At 40.3% G+C, this 19362-nt stretch overlaps 1 protein-coding gene across 9 annotated transcripts in view; it reads right to left on the bottom strand.

Moving 5' to 3' along the window:
- rap1gap2a (RAP1 GTPase activating protein 2a) overlaps positions 1 to 19362 on the bottom strand; it is a 107183-nt gene that overhangs the window by 55752 nt on the left and 32069 nt on the right. For 2 of the 9 annotated variants that reach the window (XM_053647791.1, XM_053647790.1), the window contains exon 1: positions 10381 to 10945. The exons of 3 other annotated variants lie outside the window; for them this stretch is intronic. In XM_053647791.1, coding sequence (XP_053503766.1) covers positions 10381 to 10517 — 137 coding nt within the window. In that variant the 5' untranslated portion in view covers positions 10518 to 10945. Of the gene's footprint in view, positions 1 to 10380; positions 10952 to 19362 lie in introns of those variants that run through there. 4 more of the 9 variants (XM_053647794.1, XM_053647789.1, XM_053647801.1 and 1 more) reach the window with 4 other exon arrangements.

Raw genomic sequence — 19362 nt, forward strand, 5'->3', positions numbered from 1 at the left:
TACAGGTTTAGTTTGCGGATTTTGCCTGTACATAGTTTTCTTTATTTAAAGCTCTCTTGAAAAGGAGCACTACAAAGACGCTAAACATGTGCAAGTGCACCTGCCCTCTGGATTAAACAGCTAATCAATGCTTCAATTAATAAAGCTATTCAACAGCCGGTGCCCAATGGAAAAGCAAGCCTTGGTACCATGGCAACCGCTCCTCAGGCTGTGTGCGATGGGGGAGCTCGGTAAGTGTGACTTACCGTTTTATATTTTCACACCAAACACACACATACACACACACGGGTGTTAATGCTGACGATACACTCTGTGGTGTTGGGGTACAACAAGACTGCAGATCACTCAGACTGACAAAGAAAATCTTACTCGTCTACACGAAATGTGGAAAAGTGTGAAAAACGTAACCATAGAAACCGTGGATTTAACATATCACAGCTTATAACTTTTCAAAAAAGGTGACATCCTGGTGACCGAAAATGTCCAGTCTGGCCTGACTTACTCCATGAAGAGTCAAACCTGGTCTACCTTGAATTGGAGCCTAACGAATGTAACACTTTTGTGGCATGCTGTTATTGGAAAATAATCAACAATGGGATGATGCTATGCAGCCCAATGTGAAGCGGAGTTACTGTTACCACCCCAATGCTCATTATTTTCCAGTAACATCTCGAAATGTACAGTGATTTCCCAATGATTACAATTTTTATTAAAGTATGACACGTTATACTTTTTATCCATTTATAGTTACATATACAACAATGCTGTGGTACAATCCTAGAGTCATTGGGTCACAGTGATTAATAAGTATGTTACAAGAATCCACAAAACCCTCTGCCCTGAAGGCTTAAAGCTTTACATCTTACTGTTACAGAGCTCTGACACTGGAGACTCCTTCCATAAATGTCAAATAAACATCTCCTTACCAAACTCATATCAAACGTATCTCCTCCTTATCAAAACCACATCAACAATAATTACACATGTTTTTAATCTGTTTATGGAGCATCCACCATACAAGTCATCTGTTACTATGGAAACGATCATGTATTAAAATGAGCACATTAATATAAGCTTGTGCTTTGCCTGGCAACAGAAAATAAATGATGTTTATGAATGTTATGAATAAGTAATATTTGGCCTAATTTACAAAATCTAAACGTCACGATTGGCGGACATCTTGCTCAAGTCTTCAATACGTCTACGTGCTCGCTGGGAAAACACCGACACAGGCGGTGCAGGTATTCAAAGGCGGGGTGCCAACCCATCTCAGGGCACAATCACACACCCATTCTCACACTACAGACAAACTGGAAATGCTAATCAGCCTACAACGCATGTCTTTGGACTGGGGGAGGAAACTGGAGTACCCGGAGGAAACCCTTGAAGCACAGGGAGATCATACAAGCTTCATACACACAATGTGGAGGTGGGATTCGAACCCCCAACCTCTAAGTGGGAGGCAAACGTGCTAATAACCAAGCCGAGAAAGGGTGCCTCATGACATCATCAGCTGTACCCTTACACCATAAGATTAATGGTATAACTATTTTAGGTTCCCTTCGCTGTAGTATACTGTCATACCGGTATACTCTTACACCCTATTGACCCCATATTCAGTGTCACATTACCGACTCCATCCATCCGCTATGTTATTCTAACCTTTGCAGTTCCACAAGAATCCTCCATGTAGGTTTTGGTTATCTTTATTTTTTTTATATTTAGATTGTCGATCGACTCCTGCAAGAGACTATTAGATCCTAAACCGCTGGTTCTCTTCTCCCCTGCTCCCTCTCTCGGCTCCACGGCTTCTGAATGGAACGTATTGATTTTGGCATAGACTCAGTGGCTGGTGAGGAAACTTCAATCCATATCAGAGCTCCAGCACCCATAAGAGACCTGTTGATATAGATATATATATATACACAGTTCCTGAGTTGCTCATAAGTTTACTGACGAACGGCAGACTGTTTAGAGGAACCAACTGGAAATGAAATTATCCTCTTACTCCGAGTATACTCCATCAGACCAGATGGGTTAAGTGTCTGAAGTTTGCTTCCTTGCTTTTAGCACAGGAGCTTTTTCGCTTATAATCACAGTGCTGTTGAGTTCTCCATTCTGATTGGTCAGAAGGTGTTGATTCATTTTCTATAACAGCAGCTCTGACAGTAGTCCAGCTGCAAATCACAGTTTATATAAATGTGCTTGTTTTAAAGTAACACTCCACATAAATGGAGTTTAAAAGCAGGTGTAATCATCGAGATGGTGAAGTTTGCTCTATTTAGCACTTATGGAAGGAGTCTCCAGTGTCAGCGCTTTGCAACAGTCAGACGTAAAGCTCTACATTTTTCCGTCTCGGGAAAGTCTTTAGGAACAGTTCGCATTTTTTTTTCTGTTTTGTTATCTTCAAGAAAGACTGAAAAATAGAGAGACTGGTGAGGGAACAAGCCTTTACAGCTATAACCGACGTGATAACGTCACGGTTTGGAGGCGGAGACGGATGCAAGTGCAGATTTTCAGTTTTAACGAATACCAAAACTAAACGTGAAACAAGAATTATGAACAGGAAGCAAAAGACTAAGGCAAGAGTAAACCGTTAACCATTAAGACCGTGAAGACAAAGACAGAAACGAAAGACGGACGCAAGAGCAAACTGTGGCTATATACACATAGGTGCCCGTTAAGTGAAGGATCATCAGGTGCATGTGGTCATGTGATGATGATGCTGTGTGGTGCAGTGGCTGCTGGGAACTGTAGTCCGGAGTCCCTTCCGGGACATCCATGACACATAACAGGAACTGACTTGTTTCATGGAAGTTCCACAACATTAAATGCAACTATAAATGGATAAAAACGATGACCTTCTTTCTTTTAAAAAAAAATTACTGTGGTTAAAGAGCAATAAAACTCTTCAGTGTGTGTTGTTATGGGAAAATAATCAACACTGAGGTGGTAACAGTTACTCCTAATTAAACACTGATCATTTTCCTATAAAAGCATGTCCCTAAGAGTGTTATTCCTTACCGGGACAATTGGTATACATTTCTGTAGCTTATTCAGTGTTGAGCATAAAATTCTTCGAATTATTCCCATTATTAAAAAGCGCAATGATGTATAAAGCGTATAGCCTCACTGCATGCGTCTATTTTCTTTCTTTTACGAGGTAAATAATCGCACGAAAGTTGACGCATGTCATCGTGTCCCCGGTCAGTCTCCTCAAACATTGTCTAAAAGGTAACGAAGAATTCTTTCGTCCAGATTTCTTAGTCAGCCTGAAGCGAGCGTATTATTAATATGAAATGCGCTCTGAATATTCTTGGCCTGCCTGCGCGACTTTTAGGTTCATTGAGCACTTTGTTTACATGCAGACTGTAAGTGGAGATGGAGGGCAGCCCGTAGGATTTATCGTACGGCAAATAGGGAGAGAAAGGACGAGGGTGGGGGAGAAAAAGTGCTCTCTATAAATAGCTCCAGAAAGCCACATTCTGTTGCTCTGTAAATAGGTGGCTCTGTCAGTGTGGTACTTGTTATAGAGACAAAACAAGCTCATCCGGTGCTCGTAACGAATCTGTGAGCCAATGCCATGAAGAGTTCAATAGATAAATGTGGGGTCAGGCAGGATACGGTTACGTCAGACCTCAGTGAACAATAATTCACCGAGTACACAGGTTTGCTTTACGCAGCTGAATATACACCCATATATCAAATCGTGCTGAATTGACGCACTCTCATCGTGTACTGCATATATACATGATATAAGATTACTGTGGGAGCCAGTAGGACGGATTACCCAATAAAACAGTGATAGGTACTTTTTAAAGATAAACTGCTGTGTCACACACACACACACACACACACACACACACACAGGCGTGGATAACTCAATAGATATACTGTACGTAGGGTCAGGCAGGAAGCACTCTACTCTAATATCCCAAATAAAGATGCGAATTTAGGTGATGAAGTTCACGTGCAGTTAGGGTTTAAGGTATTTACAAAGAATGATTGCGTAAAATGACATCACATGTAGCATCAGAGGAGGAAAACTATATTTCAATGAGGTTCTATGGATCTCAAAGGAAACCTCAAACACAATATGTTTGCCTAATTGATAACCTGTTGACTGAGGCCCTGTTCGGACGAGCGCGCTTTCGTTTGAAAGCGCTTTATAACTGTTGCTACGGTTACGCCTGTAACCTCCGGCGTATTCCGCGCTCGGAAACGGAGACTTTCGGAGACGCCGAAGACCCCGTTTTAGTTTGAAAACTCCGGGCTCGCGTTTCAGCGTAAACGGACCAAAACGAAGACTTTTGAAAACGAAGGCGTGGCCCCGCCCACATTCGCTCCCTGATTGGGTCTTCTGGATCACTGCATAACCTTCCCTGAGTCGGCAAGCCCCTAACATATGACCGTTACGCTACCCTGATCGTATACACGACAACACGGAGACCGAACCGCAAGCTTTGCTGGCTTTGTCGTCATTCTTAGCAGCCGTTGTACTGCGTGCCGAATACTGAGGCGAGCTATGATCAGAGCGATCGCCAACAAATCTCATTTCGAGTGGCGTAAGCCCTATATGGAATTGCGGTTTGAACTATCAACCGACTTCCTGTTTACATTTGTATGCGCATGCCCAGTATGCACGAATGGTCATGTGACATGCGTCTTCGGTCGTTTAGCGTGGACGGAGATCGTTTCCGAAACGGAAACGCCGGCATGGACGAGGACCGTTTTCGCACTAGTGTAAACAGGGCCTGAGACTTGTCGACCGAGGCAAGACGTTGACATCTGACAAATCCAAAACAGCTTTTCAACCTTAAATAGTTTCCAGCATTATTTTGATATCTTGCGCATACAGTATGCTAAGTAGCATGTAATAACATATTTATAACATCAAAACATAGTCCTCTCCACTAGCTTAGAACTTGCCTGCTAGAGTAGTGGCCAAATTCTTTGGCTTATGCAATGCACGCCTGCATCCACTGTGAACTCATAGTAAGGCTTATTATCCAGGATAATAGTCTATGGGGATCATTAAAATTTCCATGAAGAACTTATTATCTCTCTGGTAGTTATTCAGCCAAAAAAGACGCAGCTTGTCATGTTATAAACACTGTAAAGCGTAAACTGCTCTGTCCTGAAGATCTCGGATCGGGGAAAAGTCCGGAAGATCCATGCTTTAACTCTGAATGTCACAAAGCACTGACACTGGAGACAGCTTCTGTAAATGTTACACGAGCATATCTCCTTACAGATAACGTCCAACATATCACTGATTACACGTTTCTGATTACACCTCTGTATATGTTGGGCGTCCAGCATACGAGTCCACGTGAACGAGCGAGTTACGAGTGCGTTAACATAAACCTGCGCTTTACAGCAGCACTGCTGTCAGCAAAAAGAAATAAATAAATAGATCGACGCCTCCTGACCAATCAGAATCGAGAACAGTCGTGCACTACATATTCGTCCGCTCGAGGTTAACGTTCCGTTAAACAACTCGAAAAAATATTCTGGGGTTATGTCACTAATCAGGTCTTTTATTGTACGTATTTATTACGCCGCTTGCTTTATTATCCTCTGCATACAGTACGGCCTCAATAATCCTAAATGTGTCACTTCTTCCAGCCTCTCGCAGATCTGACGCCTGCTCTGGATGAATGGCGCTGGTGTTTTCCCAGATTATAAACCTGTCATAGGCCACGCAGTCCCAAATACACATTATGTGTTTATAAGTCATTCGAGGTATTTTAACGAGCCCTCAGTCACAGGGGATTCAGCTATGTTTGTGTGTGTGTGTGTCACTGAATTAGGATCTTATGTCCTTCTAACCTCACAGAGCTGCTAATCATGAATGCTTTCTCACGATGGAGGAGAGGAAAACGTGAGCGAGAGAGAGAGAGAGAGAGAGAGAGAGAGAGAGAGGAAAGAAGTGTTAAAGAGAGAAAAGTGGTCAAGGGTTAAAGTATACTGGAGAGTCACCGCTTGGTGTTTTCTCTGAAGTTAGAAGTATGTCATGGCATAACTAAGTCCACATTTTAACCAGGTTTCTTTTTTACGTACATTAAAAGTCTTTTAAATAAATAAATATTAAATAAATAGACAACCGATTAAACAAAAGTACGGAATATAAATGAATAAACGGTGACATTTTAGATTAGTTCAAGTCATAGTTCAAGGATTTTGCGAACACAGAATCAAGCAAACTCCACAATATTCGAAGGAGCTTTCGATTTTTAAAACGTACCGCAGATGTGGGCCAGGACGCATCATGTGACGTCAAAACGACGCGCGTTCAGCCAAAGCAGTCTACGATTCACGTGCGTTAGACATGAGTACAGCTAAAAGATCTCATTTACCAAACAAACACCACTGCGGAATACCGTGCAAAACCATTTCGTGCGATCGCAATTTCACCGATTCAAGTAGTTTTAAACAAAAAAAACAAACAAACAAACAAACAAAAAACCTTAGAAATTACAGAAAAATCAAGCGTTATTGGCCGTAACAATCACTAAAAAAAATTAAAAACTCGAAATTGTGTCCGGACTGAGCGAAGTAAGTTTGAAAGGAAAATGTTGGGAATGAAAGGGAATGTTGTAAAGGGTTCAAATGTTCTGGAGTGTCACCGCTCGGTGTTCACTTTTTCACTTTAGTCCGGCTTTTTCTCGTTCCGTTTATCACAGAAACGACAGCGTGTAATGATCGCGATGAGCACGTTAAAAAAAAAAAAAAAAAAAAAAATTCCTTTATTTTTTATTTAAATATGAAATAAAAATATACAAATGATTCAGTTTAAATGATTCCTTGAAAATAATAAATAAAAGTATTAATAAATAAATAAATAAATAAAGTATTTGATATAGAGTGAAAGCACAATGAGAGGAAAAATGGTTAAGGTCAAAGATCACGGAAATATCAAAAAAAAAAAACAAAAAAAAAAACATATGAGTGTGTAATGATTATGATATGAATATGAGTGTGTAAAAAAATCCTCTAACTATTAAATAAAAATACAAAATAATAATAATTATAATGATGATCATGATGCTGAATGATCATGAAGATCATGTTGATGATGATGCAACATTTAAATTAGCTAGCAAAGTGAGAAAAGTGAAAGCAAAAATGTTTAAAGGTTGTGTCGAGGCAAGAAAAGGAACAGCAGTGTAGAAGAAGGAGGTGTGGAAATAGTGTGATTCAGTGTGACAATGCCAAAGCACCAGCTTAATGAGAGGAGCAAATGATGAAATGGGAGAAAATTAGCAGCCCCGCCTTGGAAAGAGAAAAGGAAACGGTCTGACATGTTGCCTCACTTTATTACACGCTCATATTTTTGGATTTTGTGGAGATAAATGGAAAGAGCGCAGCGCAGACTGAAGTCAAAGCGGTGACACTGCGGAAGGTCGCAGGCTGTGGTCAGCAGTCAGTGTCGTCCCGGAGAGCATCCGGTTGCTGAAATGAATCATAATCGCACCCTCCACAATGTTCATCATCTATAAAGCCGCAATAATTATCTGCCTCGCTGTTGTTCAGCCATGTTTAAACTCTTAGCAATTACACAGCAATCAACCCTCAATCAGAGACGCACAGCAGCTCGGGCTTTCGCAAAGAAATCCTTTTTGTCTATCAGACGCAACAGGCCAGCTGCTTTCTCTCCCAATCACAGCCAATCCATCACACAGCGCACTGAAAAGAGCCATTTATTCTCATCAAACACACTGACATGTTCTTCGGCTCGTCGCTGTTCTGGTGTTGAGGATGATACGCTGAAATACACAGCAGGCGAGTCTGACCGGGTGTGTTTATTAAGCTCAGAAAGATAGAGATGGGTGATTTAAAAAGCAAACAAACACACACACAGTATCTAAACATATATCATGATGTAGAGGTTGGATATCAACGTGAAAACTAATTATTATAATGATGACGAGTCTTTATTGGGCATGTATACATTACAGCACAGGGAAATTCTTTTTTTCGCATACCCCAGCATGTTAGGAGGTTGGGGTCAGAGTGCAGGGTCAGCCATGATACAGCGCCCCCTGGTGCAGAGAGGGTTAAGGGCCTTGCTCAAGGGCCCAACGGTGGCAGCGCTGGGGCTTGAACCCCCGACCTTCTGATCAGTAACCCAGAGCTTCAACCGCCAAGCCACCACTTATTATTATTATTTTACTTATTACAACGATTAAATAGAAAATAGAAGATAAATTTTATTAACTAAACACATGAAAGTATTAACCCTTTCATGCATAGTGGTCAGTGGACAGCTATTCCAAAGCCATTTTCTGGCCATTGCAAGGATTTCAATAGAGTAACCGCGTAACAGCCAGTAGACTGGACACTAATTCTTCGTTTGAAGTGGACACTTACAATAACTTGTTGAAAAATGTACGGTAAAAGTAAAATGAACACAGAGAAACAGAGGAAACAACAATCCTTGATCAGGATTTCATAATTCGTGCATGATAGGGTTCAATCACACATGGCATATGTCATAATATCTGCAATTCCTTTCCCATTCAATGATTAAAAGGACCGTACACTTCATTAACAACAATCGTTAAGTAAATATAAGCATGTTGAATGAATAAATAAACGATCAAATAATATTCCACATTGTAATGTTTAAGTCGGCTGACATCAAAGTCATATATCAAATCAAAATGTCCGAATGATTACCTACAATTACGAGGTTCAATAAAAATATGAAATAAAAATAAACTGATTAGTTGTAATACATTAAATTGTTAAATCATATTTCAATTAAGATCGTTACGTTTAAATGATTCCATGGAAATATTTTTTAAATCCTATTAAAAAAAAAAACTATGGATATATTTGTGATTATATTGATCAAAATAAAACACATTATATAACATTATCTGAGGAATGAAATGAGTATTATTTAAGATGATATTGTAAAAGATGATGATACTCTTAGGAAGGCATTTTTTGTTGTTGTTGTTGTTGTTGTTGTTGTTGTTGTTGTTATGAAGAACCTTATGGGTTCTTCAGTTTGTTCTCCATCCAAAAAGCAAAAGTATTCCCTCCCAAGGTTCTAAGTAGAACCCCGTTAGCAAGCTAAGAATCGTGAACCAGCCAAACAAAACAGCTGGAAAATCATAACGTCATGTTATAAAGCCGTACTGAAGGACGTAGTCAGTTATCAAACCGACTCATGCAAATACGGCTGCATGCGGCAGGTCAAAAACAAGCCACGGTGTGTTACCTGTTCAAATACGGACTAATGATTAGACAGGAAGAGGGACGATTGGCCAGAAAAGTCAAACTCAGGCTTGCGGGGAATTGCCCGTGAGAGAAGTAAGTAACGGACGTGAAAAGGTCAAGTCTTCCGGGAGTCTGTGATACTCAGGAACATCACTGTGGAGTCTCAAGAGGAAGCGCTTTTTTTTTTTTTTTACTTTGAGGTCTGGAGTGAATGATGCACACCTGTCGCTCCGACAAAAGGCTGTACATCTCACTTCCTTTCTCTCTACACAGCTGACTCTTTATCTGATTCACTCGTACTGCCCCAGTTACAGCACGTCCAAGAGGCTAATTGTTAAGAAAACCTGACAAACAACACCTTCACTGATAGAAATGTCAAAACCCGAAGAAAAAACACAGCCTTACAGGTAGAGGTTACTTTCCCAATGCAAATGTACGGTATAGGGAAAGCTATAACAGTGGTGCTTATAGTGTAATCATGCACCGTAAAGATGTTCCTCAACAATTATTTTCCTCTGAGTGATGGTACTTACAATCTCACTGACAAGCATTTATACCAAAAAACACTTCTTTTTTTCCCTAAGAAAGTTTTACTATACATGTTACTATAAACCAGTGTTTATAAACATGCAGATTTCTTTCTTTGCCCGTTTTATTATTGGTTTTGGGGGGTTTTTTTAATTTGTTTTCCTTTATTTAAATTTTATTATTATTACTTTGTTTTATATTTTGAAATATATCTCTACAGCGTCCTTGGATACCCTAAAAGATGCATAATTACAATGATAAATGATTGATATTATTATTATTATTATTATTATTTTAATATCACCTTAAGGTCGCAGCATGTATCACAGTATTTATTTTTGTAATAAAACTTAGGTTTAAATTCTGTTTCATTGTAATAGCCACTACCTGAGGAAACTGAAGGGGGAAATAAACTAACAACTGCTACAAAAATAGACTTTAAGCTCCTTTAACGTGCAGCTGTCTGGTGTTAAAGAGGTACGAGGGATTCGTTTGATCCTCTGAGAGAAGTATTTTGGAACATTTATTGGCAGATTAATTTCACCACCATATGAAAAGGTGCTTCAAGTCAAAAGCAGAAAGCTAGACCATGCAGAAAAAGGAATACAGAAGTTCACCCACCGCTCCTTCTCTCTCTCTCTCTCCCTCTCTCTCTCTCTCTCTCTTTCCTTGTGTCTCCTGGACTTGTGCAGTAGTCCAATGAGGATGACAGCAGCCCGAATGCCGGCCTTCTTGGACTGAACGTTGGATTCGGACATGTCTCCTGGCACCGGTGCTGTTCTTCCAGTCTCAGGGTCACAGGTTTCAGTCCAGGGCTGTGTTTTATTTCACTGCTACAACTGACTTCAGTGCCACCGTCTGTGCGAGTCAGAGTGTGCATCTCCGTCTACCTCTCGCCTTCTCTCTCTCTCTCTCTCTCTCTCTCTCTCCTTCCGTCTCTTGTTCCCACAGCCTGCCCCTGCCTATACCTGATAGGAACAGCACAAAGCTAAACCCCGCCCCTTTTCCCCTCCCCATCGCCTTCCTTTCACCCCTCTCCACCCCCACCATGCTGTATTTGTTTCCATCTGTCTGCTGTTCTTCCAGGCCTGCTCGTGCCTCCATAGCTGGGACTTTCCGCTGGATAAAAGGACACACTCTCACCCTCTCGCACAACCCCTTACACCTCTCGCACTCTTGCTTTCTCTCTTCTGGTCTTTTTTTTTTTTAATAAATGTATCTTCGCCTCATTTTGACCTTCTCTGCTTTATACTTACATACACGGTTCATCTTGCTGGTCATTTCTCTTCCCTGCTTGCACTGAGTAGCATTGTGTCATCAAGGTGTTTCGTGAATGTCATCATGTCTCTTTCAACCAGCTGTGTGTCTGTAGGTGTGAGGGTGTGTTTATATCTTGGTGGGGGCCAAATTTCCCGACAAGGATAGGAATATCTGACAGTTTTGACCTTGATGGGGGACTTGCCTGGTCATCACATCACATGGAAAAATGCTTTATTACTATAAAAACCGAAGCTTTAAAATTGAATAAACTAAAAGAGGCTAAATGTTTCCTTTAGGTTACCGAGCTTAAGGTTAGGGTTAGGTCTCGGAGTAGCGCATCATTAATTATCTGCATTAATAATGATCTTAGTGGAAGGTCCTCACATGCTTAATAAGCCTAACTGATCAGTTATTCAGCAGTGTGTGTAAATGTTTTTTATCATTCAAACCAAACAAAAAATTCCCAGGAGATTCACAAAGTGTCCTTAATGCTGATTTTCTTTGTACTCATGCACAGATGTTGATAACTGCCAATCGGATGTAAATGACCAAGCGTGGTCAAGGCACGTCCGATTTACGTTTAGCTACACAGACAAAACACCACGAAAGGAAAAGCTCACAAAGCTGAAGACGACAAAATGGCGACTAAAACGGTGAAAGAGCGCAGTATGTGCTAAATCTTCCAGTAACGCAGCTCGGCCACTGCAGCGCACCGGCTAACATAGATACACAATAATCCTTCCTTCTTTTAAAGGGTGCCATTACTTTTTGTCCTAATTGAATGATACGCCTTACGGGTCTCGTTTGGATTCCTTCAAACCGATGAGTATGAATATGAATGAGTTCGACCATTTTTCTGTCCAATCTGCTGTCGGGATTGAAACACAAACAATTTAAGCCTGAGGATATAATCCATCTGAGCCGTCGCGATGATGTAATTTAGCCCAACAGTCAAGGGTCACGTAAATCCAGAGCTCTTGTAGGATCTTGTAACATTTATTTATTTATTATTTATTTATTTATTTGGTTTTATCATGAATACCACCTTTATTGTGCAAATGCTCCTGCGATCAACTGACGGATGAATTAATGCGTGTCCAGTTTGATTCATGCGGCCCGTGGTGTCTTGGACAACATCTGTGTAAACGGGCTTGTCTCACTTTACAGAGACAGAGCTGTTGCTCACTTCTCAAATGAGCAGCACCACACTCTGTCCTGACAGCGTTGCTTCACGATTAGCGGTGACCTTGCAAAAAGCTGCTGCTTTACAGACACCAAACTACCAACAGGATATATTCAACATCTGGAATACACTCTGCCGATGTCAATAACTTGACAAATAGTACTATGATCAGCACCGATATTTTATATTTACTCATTCGGCTTTTTATTTATTTATTTATTTATTCCTTCCTTCGTTCATTCATTCATTCATTCACATTGAGGTTAACCTTCCAATCAGATGTAATGTTTCATTCAACTCAATTTCGACCTGGATTTTATTTGGTATGCACACAAAGCAGCTTTACAGAAATCCAGATGTACTGTAGCTCCCTAATGAACAAGCCAAAGGAAAAACTCCCTGAAACATCATGAAGAAACCTTGACTCGAAAGGGAACCTGTTCTGCGTGACTCCAGATAGTGGGATTATAACTCATTACTCTTTTATAAGAGTATAATATAAAGTTGAACAGTACTAAGTGTGTTAAAAGGATGTAGTTTAACTTGTACGTATGATAAGCTAGTTAGGTCCAGACTTAGTTCTTATCAATGCCCAACTTGTTTGCATTAGTTGGAAACTAATGTCTAATGTCTACGTCTACGGTGCAACAGGCAGCGAGATTCAGAAATGATCATGGTGCTTATTAACCAATCAGAGCATGTTATGCCAATAGGAAACCAATCAGTGATGACCATATCAGTACCGCTAGCTAACATAATATAAATGCATGAAAATGGACCATTTTGCTTAGCAGCGAAAGACAATAAAGAGCCAATAAGTCACGAAGGATCAGATCAGAAGGGAATGAGGAATAAAAATTTGCCAAAACTGAAACATTATCTGGTAATCTAAACTCAAAATGAACCTTGAACTTTACCAAATTATCGTCATTTTTTTTTTGGCGCTCATTTGTGCTGTATAGAAATAATTTTGACATACACGAGACCTTATATACATCGAGGAATTATAAGCATCGAGTTCTGATCCTTTTAACAGTCCTCTCAGGATGTTGCGATTTTGCGATGGCAGAAACGAACGCAAAAAAAATCTTGCGATTTTTCAAAATTACCGCCGATTTTCTACAGATGCGTCATGTGACGTCATCTCGACACGCGTTCAGTGAAAGCCCTCTTCGATTCACGTGCGTTGAGCACGGGTACAGCTAAACGATCTCCTTTACCAATAAACATCACTGCGAAAGACCGTGCGAAACAATTTCGTGCGATTTCGCCAATTCGAGTGGCTTTCCACCAAAAAAAAAAAAAAAAAAAAGTACAAAAACTCAGCAAATTGCACATTTTGAAAAATAAGCCGCAGCAAAATCGAGCAATTTTGGCCGCTACAATCACAAAAAGAAAACTTTTTAAAAAACTGTTTTTAACAATAACCGGATTTGGTGTATATCTTCTTATGTAAATAACACATTATAACATTTTTTTACATTTAATTTCCCCCATTTTCTCCACAATATTTACTGATTCCAACCCATGATAATATGCATTAAAAAAAGTCTGAGGATTAGTGATTGGTTTACTTCTGTAACGTATGCTTTATATGTAGCAAGCGATACACATTCAGAAGCTCTCAATGGGAAGCTGGTGGTTAAGCTTCTGAGCTAGAGAGCCATAGTATCCAATCTCAAACCTAAGTCATAAGTCATAAAGAAGTCTGCTGACTGCTAAATGTCAGTGTAATTGCAGAAGATTCAGATCTTCAGATAGCTACTTGCAGGGAGTTTCATTTTAACAGTGATATGGAGCATCTCTGTAGCCATGGAGACATAATGAGTGATGGATATGGGTTGAGACGTCTCAAAGGAGCGACAATGGCAGCCCTTTGGGAGCCACATGGAGAATAACATGTGTTCCAGCGTTATTCAGGGTTCTCCATCCTGCGATTCACAGTGTGCTGGAGGGAGGAACGTAGCGAGAGAGACACCTAGCATTACACCGTCAAGATAAGTGCACTTCCAGGAGACACAAACTCACACCTTTCCTCCCTTCTTCCCTTTAGAGCGAGAATACTCACACACACATATAAGAAATAAAACAGCCTAAGAAATCTAAAAATAAAACAGGAAAATATCTCATGAACCAGCCAAACAACAGAAATGCGTCAGGCTATCACCTATCGCCCCTGATCGCCAGTGCGGGATAAGATTTGAATTCTGCATTATTTTCTTATTCAAAAAGTGACAAAAGCTGAAATCCCTCAGGTGCGGACGTCACTTTCTCTCAGCGCTCAGCTCCTTTCATTGCTACTTCACCTCACAGACATCCAGGCATCTTCTCTCCCAACCTTTCATACTCAATCTCTGTTAACGTCAACCTCCACTTCACAGCCAATCCACTTCAAGACGCTCTCTGACCACCAGTTCCGTCTCGTTCGGCGGTGGCTCATCCATACGGGAGAGCTTCACAGGTTATATCATCCGTTTAACAAATGGTAATCTTCTCCTTCACAACTCCATACGGTTTAAATTATCTTGAAATACTCATTCTAATTAAATCTCAGTTATTATTGCACCTAGTGGTCAAAAATGGGAACTGCAACAAGCACTAATAGAGGTCCGTAAGGGCAGGATTTGCACCGCCCCATGCTGGATCTATGAACATTTTTAGCGAAAGAGGACAGGCGGACACAACAGTTAAGGACAAGGTTGCCAGATTGGGTTAGTTTAAAATACTTTGTGGCCAACACGTCTCTCTCGCCACCTTGTTTTATAGCAAATAATCCGAATTAAATCTAATACATTTCCACACAGAAGGCAAAGTATAGGTCTAGACAGTGTGTCTATGATGTACAGAACCATTTCCAGTGTGAATTATATCGCAAGGATTTGGAAGGATAAATGGGAATTACGGACTGGATAAGGTCTGTCCATCAGAAATGCACGTGAAATACCTTTTATCTGCTTTTCAAATTCTTTTCCACTAGTTTCAGTGTATTTTAGAGACGTTTGGTGGCCTAAAAATGGTTTTTCAGCCCTGATTAATGCTCTTACCTCGAACACCGTTGAACAAAGGTACTCTCTAAAACTGACTCTCAGCTGCCTATTACATAGTTACTATAAAAATTCACTAGATACTATCCTGTAGCATAAGTCGAATACGATAGCCCGAAGGCTATGTCATTATTATTGTCATCCAACCTCAACAAAACCAATGGCTTCTGGTCTCGAGCATGTCCAAAACTGAAGCTGTTAAACTCTTCATAATCACCGCATAATAAATAGAATAATCCAAGTGCTTACAGTATATAATATAAACCTCTCATGAGCGAACAGGAGCATGAACGTCTACACTTGAGTTGAATAATGACCTGTTTAGAGTAAATAAATCAAGGACGGCGTCGTCTAAATATTTACCCAGCCTGCTATAAGAGAACTTAAGCTTATAGAACTTAAGCAGGCCATAACAGAATCTAAATCAGGCATTTGTAACTTTATTATCAGATTTAGTTTGACGTTCAGCAAACACGACTTCAGGAACCAGCAAACGTTCATAAGAACTGTGATAGATGTTCATCTCTGCAGCTTAACAACAGCCTCTCTCTCTCTCTCTCTCTCTCTCTCTCTCTCTCACACACACACACACACACACACATATACACACACTTACACGAAGTCTGCTAATCTATGAATAAATAGCAGCAGCAAACCTTCAGGGATTTTTCAGGCATTCAGATTACAAAAAAAATGACAAATGCATGTCAGTTTTGTTTTTGTTTTGTTTTTTTACTTTATTTCGTGTTAATTTCCGATTATCATTCTGCTTGCTGTATTTAATTGCTGCGAGTATTTTTTAATAATGCTTCAAATAAGATTTCAGGAGCTGGACAAAAGGGCTCGTGTGTCTGACTCACACCCCCTCAAATTCTCGATTCTGACTGGTCAAAAAGATGTTGAAAAAATGCAAAGGGGAAAAAAAAAAAAAAAGTTGAATTATTCATATGATGACAATACTTATAAGGAGATCAGGAGCTCATTTAACATTTGCAAAGTGCCCCAGATTATTTTTGTATAAACAGAAATAGGTTTAGTAAGCATTTAATTACTAGCACATCTAAAAATAAACTACTAATTTAGAAGTAAATGTACTGAAGGCGTAGTCGTAAAAGGCGACACTCAGCACTGATAAACATTAACGTGAACAAAATGGCAAAATGCCATTTGTTTCCTGAATGAACTTCTCATATTTTGTTCATTATTATGGCAATTATTACGCAGAAGGAAACATGAACGCTTTAACCAGCGTTGCCAGGCCTGCAGCTTTTCATATAAAATTGGGCGATTACAGTAAATACAGTATACAAGTAAAAACTTATTATAGTATATAATTATTGGAGAATGGATATCAGCCTGCGTATTTTCATAGCTATTGTTTATTTATGGCTATATGATGTGAATAATGTTGATTATTTTGTTACAATGGCACCTGTTAAAGAGTGGGATATATTAGCCAGGAAGTGAACGGTCAGTTGTTGAAGTTGATGTGTTGGAAGCAGGAAAAATGGGCAAGCGTAAGGATCTGAGCGACTTTGACAACGGGAAAATTGTGATGGCTAGATGACTAGCAATCCTACCTAAACATTGTTGGAGATCAAGTACACCCCTTCATGGTAGCGGTATTCCCTATTAGGAACATGACAAAGAGTGAAAGGTGTTGACTCGGCCTCCGAATTCCCCAGATCTCAATCCGATCGAGCGTCTGTGGGATGTTCTGGACTAACAAGTCCGATCCACGGAGGCTCCACCTCGCAACGTACAGAACTTAAAGGATCTGCTGCTAACGTCTTGGTGCCAGATACATCAGCACACCTTCAGAGGTCTCGTGGAGCCCATGCCTCGAAGAGTCAGAGCTGTTTTGGTGGCACAAAAGTGACCTACTCTATATTATGCAGGTGTTTTTAATATTATGGCTGATGGGTGTATTTTGAGGTTCGGTATATTGGGCTTCTTTACACAGACCTGGCAACCCTGCTTCTGTGGAACCCATTTTTCGTTCATTTTCATTCATCTTGAGTAAGCGCTTTAGGATGGCAGTGGATCCATAGCTTATCCCAGGAACACTTGCGACAGCGAGAGAGACGGGAATACACCCTCGATGGGATCTGAGTCCATCCCAGGGGAGGTGATGAGGAAACCAATGTATTGACGTACCTGGGATCTGAGAGATGACAACGCTAGCTGCTGCACCACCGGGTATATACTTTCCAATGATCCAACAACTGGGCGTCATTTTTGTTAAAATACCACCAGCATGCCTTATTGTTTCACACACACCCACTGTCATTTTGTCCTACCGTTTTGATGGTTGTGAGAGTTTTGTAACTCTGTACACTGGGTTATGGAGGGTTTTTAAGGGGAGAAGTATGACTTACATCAATATCCTTAAATTGTAATAATTGTTTGTAAATCCTACAAATGCCAATAATAAAGATTATATACAACGGGCTGTTTTGTAAACCGTGACCTTAATGTTGTTTTATGGTTCAACTGTGACTCAAACAGGGTCTGTGTTATTAAATGAAGTGCCGAGCATGCACCCTATCTGTAGTAGAAACCCTTGGACAAGGTGACTGAGGGTAACTCCGTCCCAATCAAACCACGACGGCCAGAAATAGTACAGTGAGCATGTGTCTCTGGAGCTCGGCCCAGCGTCCGGCATCTCTGATATTACTCCACACTCGCTCACACCCCGCTCACACACACACTTAGCAGAGCTGGCTGCTGAACACCCTGTACACACGCACACACTCTCACACCCACTCTGAGACCAGCCTCTATATTGATATCACTGTAGCGAACGTGATAGCGAGTGTACAGTATTTAACCGTTTATGGTTACCATGCTGCGACACAACCTGTTAAATCACTTTAACAGGCCGATGGAGTGTATTTTCTGTATCAATTACCATACCGTTGTTATATGTGCACATGAGGGGTGTATAATGACATAGCACAGCACTATTGAATTCTCAGTCCTGGTTATTGTTTCTATAGTAACAAGAAACACAGGGAGTTGGACGACAGGATGCTCCTTGTATGTTGTCTGTGAGGAGACTTTATGGAAGGAGTCTCCAGTGTCAGCGCTTTGTAACAGTCTATGTAACACAACAGGTTGCATTTTTTGTTTGTTTGTTTGTTTGTTTGTTTGTTTGTTTTTCCAAATCTGATCAACTTCAAGAAAGATAATAATACGTTTGTAGCTGCCATACCACAAGTGGTAACAGGAAGTAAGTTGTTTTGTGGACCTTCCAAAACATTAAATGGAATTACAACGAAATTAAAAATCGCAATCGCCGATGAGTTGTTGTTGTTTGTTTGTTTTTTCAACACAGCACTAACGTTCTCTCCTTTCCCAGCGTTATTCGTTAAAAACCTGAAGAATTGGAAAAAACTGCAGAATGTTCTGGGTGAACGATTAGAGGTGGAATTAGAGGAATGAAACACTTGGGGATGTACTGTTAGTGATTATTTTCCTATAAGAGCATGTCATGAACTGTTTTCTTCTTTACATAATGACTTAATCGCTGCGTCTTTAGGCTCTTCATACACCCTGCAACCGAAGAACTCTCAGAAGTCTCTCAGAAAGACTCTCTCCACTTCTCCCACCAGTCTTCTGATGAAGTGTTCCGCAGGTCAAGAACCCGATTTACATTAACAGCACTTGACTCACGCAGATCTTGTATAAGAGTCTCTATGCGGAAATAACTACAGAGAGTCTATAAAAACGCAACAGAGCCTCATCATATGAAGGATTTCAGTGCGACTTATGCGACATTAGCGCACAAAGCACTGAAGATGTGTTGCTTTGTACTGATCTCACTCTTTTTTTTTTAAACCTACCGCACATGCACAGTGTTTATTAAGTTTATGATTTGAGCCAAATCATATGCCTCACTGATGCCTCAGATTTGTTAGGAAGAACTAAAGCATTGGGGAACCTTTGACAGATATGCTGTGTCGCATCTTGACATTAAAAAGAAATAAAAGGAAAACCGGGCTATATACAAATCGGACGGAAATAATAAAAAAAAAAGGCTGGGAAGAGGATGGGTCACTCATCAACATTTCTCAATAAGCCAAGATTATCCATATCGTGCGTTTTAGTTCCTGT

This window comes from Ictalurus furcatus, chromosome 17, assembly GCF_023375685.1.
Source record: "Ictalurus furcatus strain D&B chromosome 17, Billie_1.0, whole genome shotgun sequence".
NCBI lineage: Eukaryota > Metazoa > Chordata > Actinopteri > Siluriformes > Ictaluridae > Ictalurus > Ictalurus furcatus.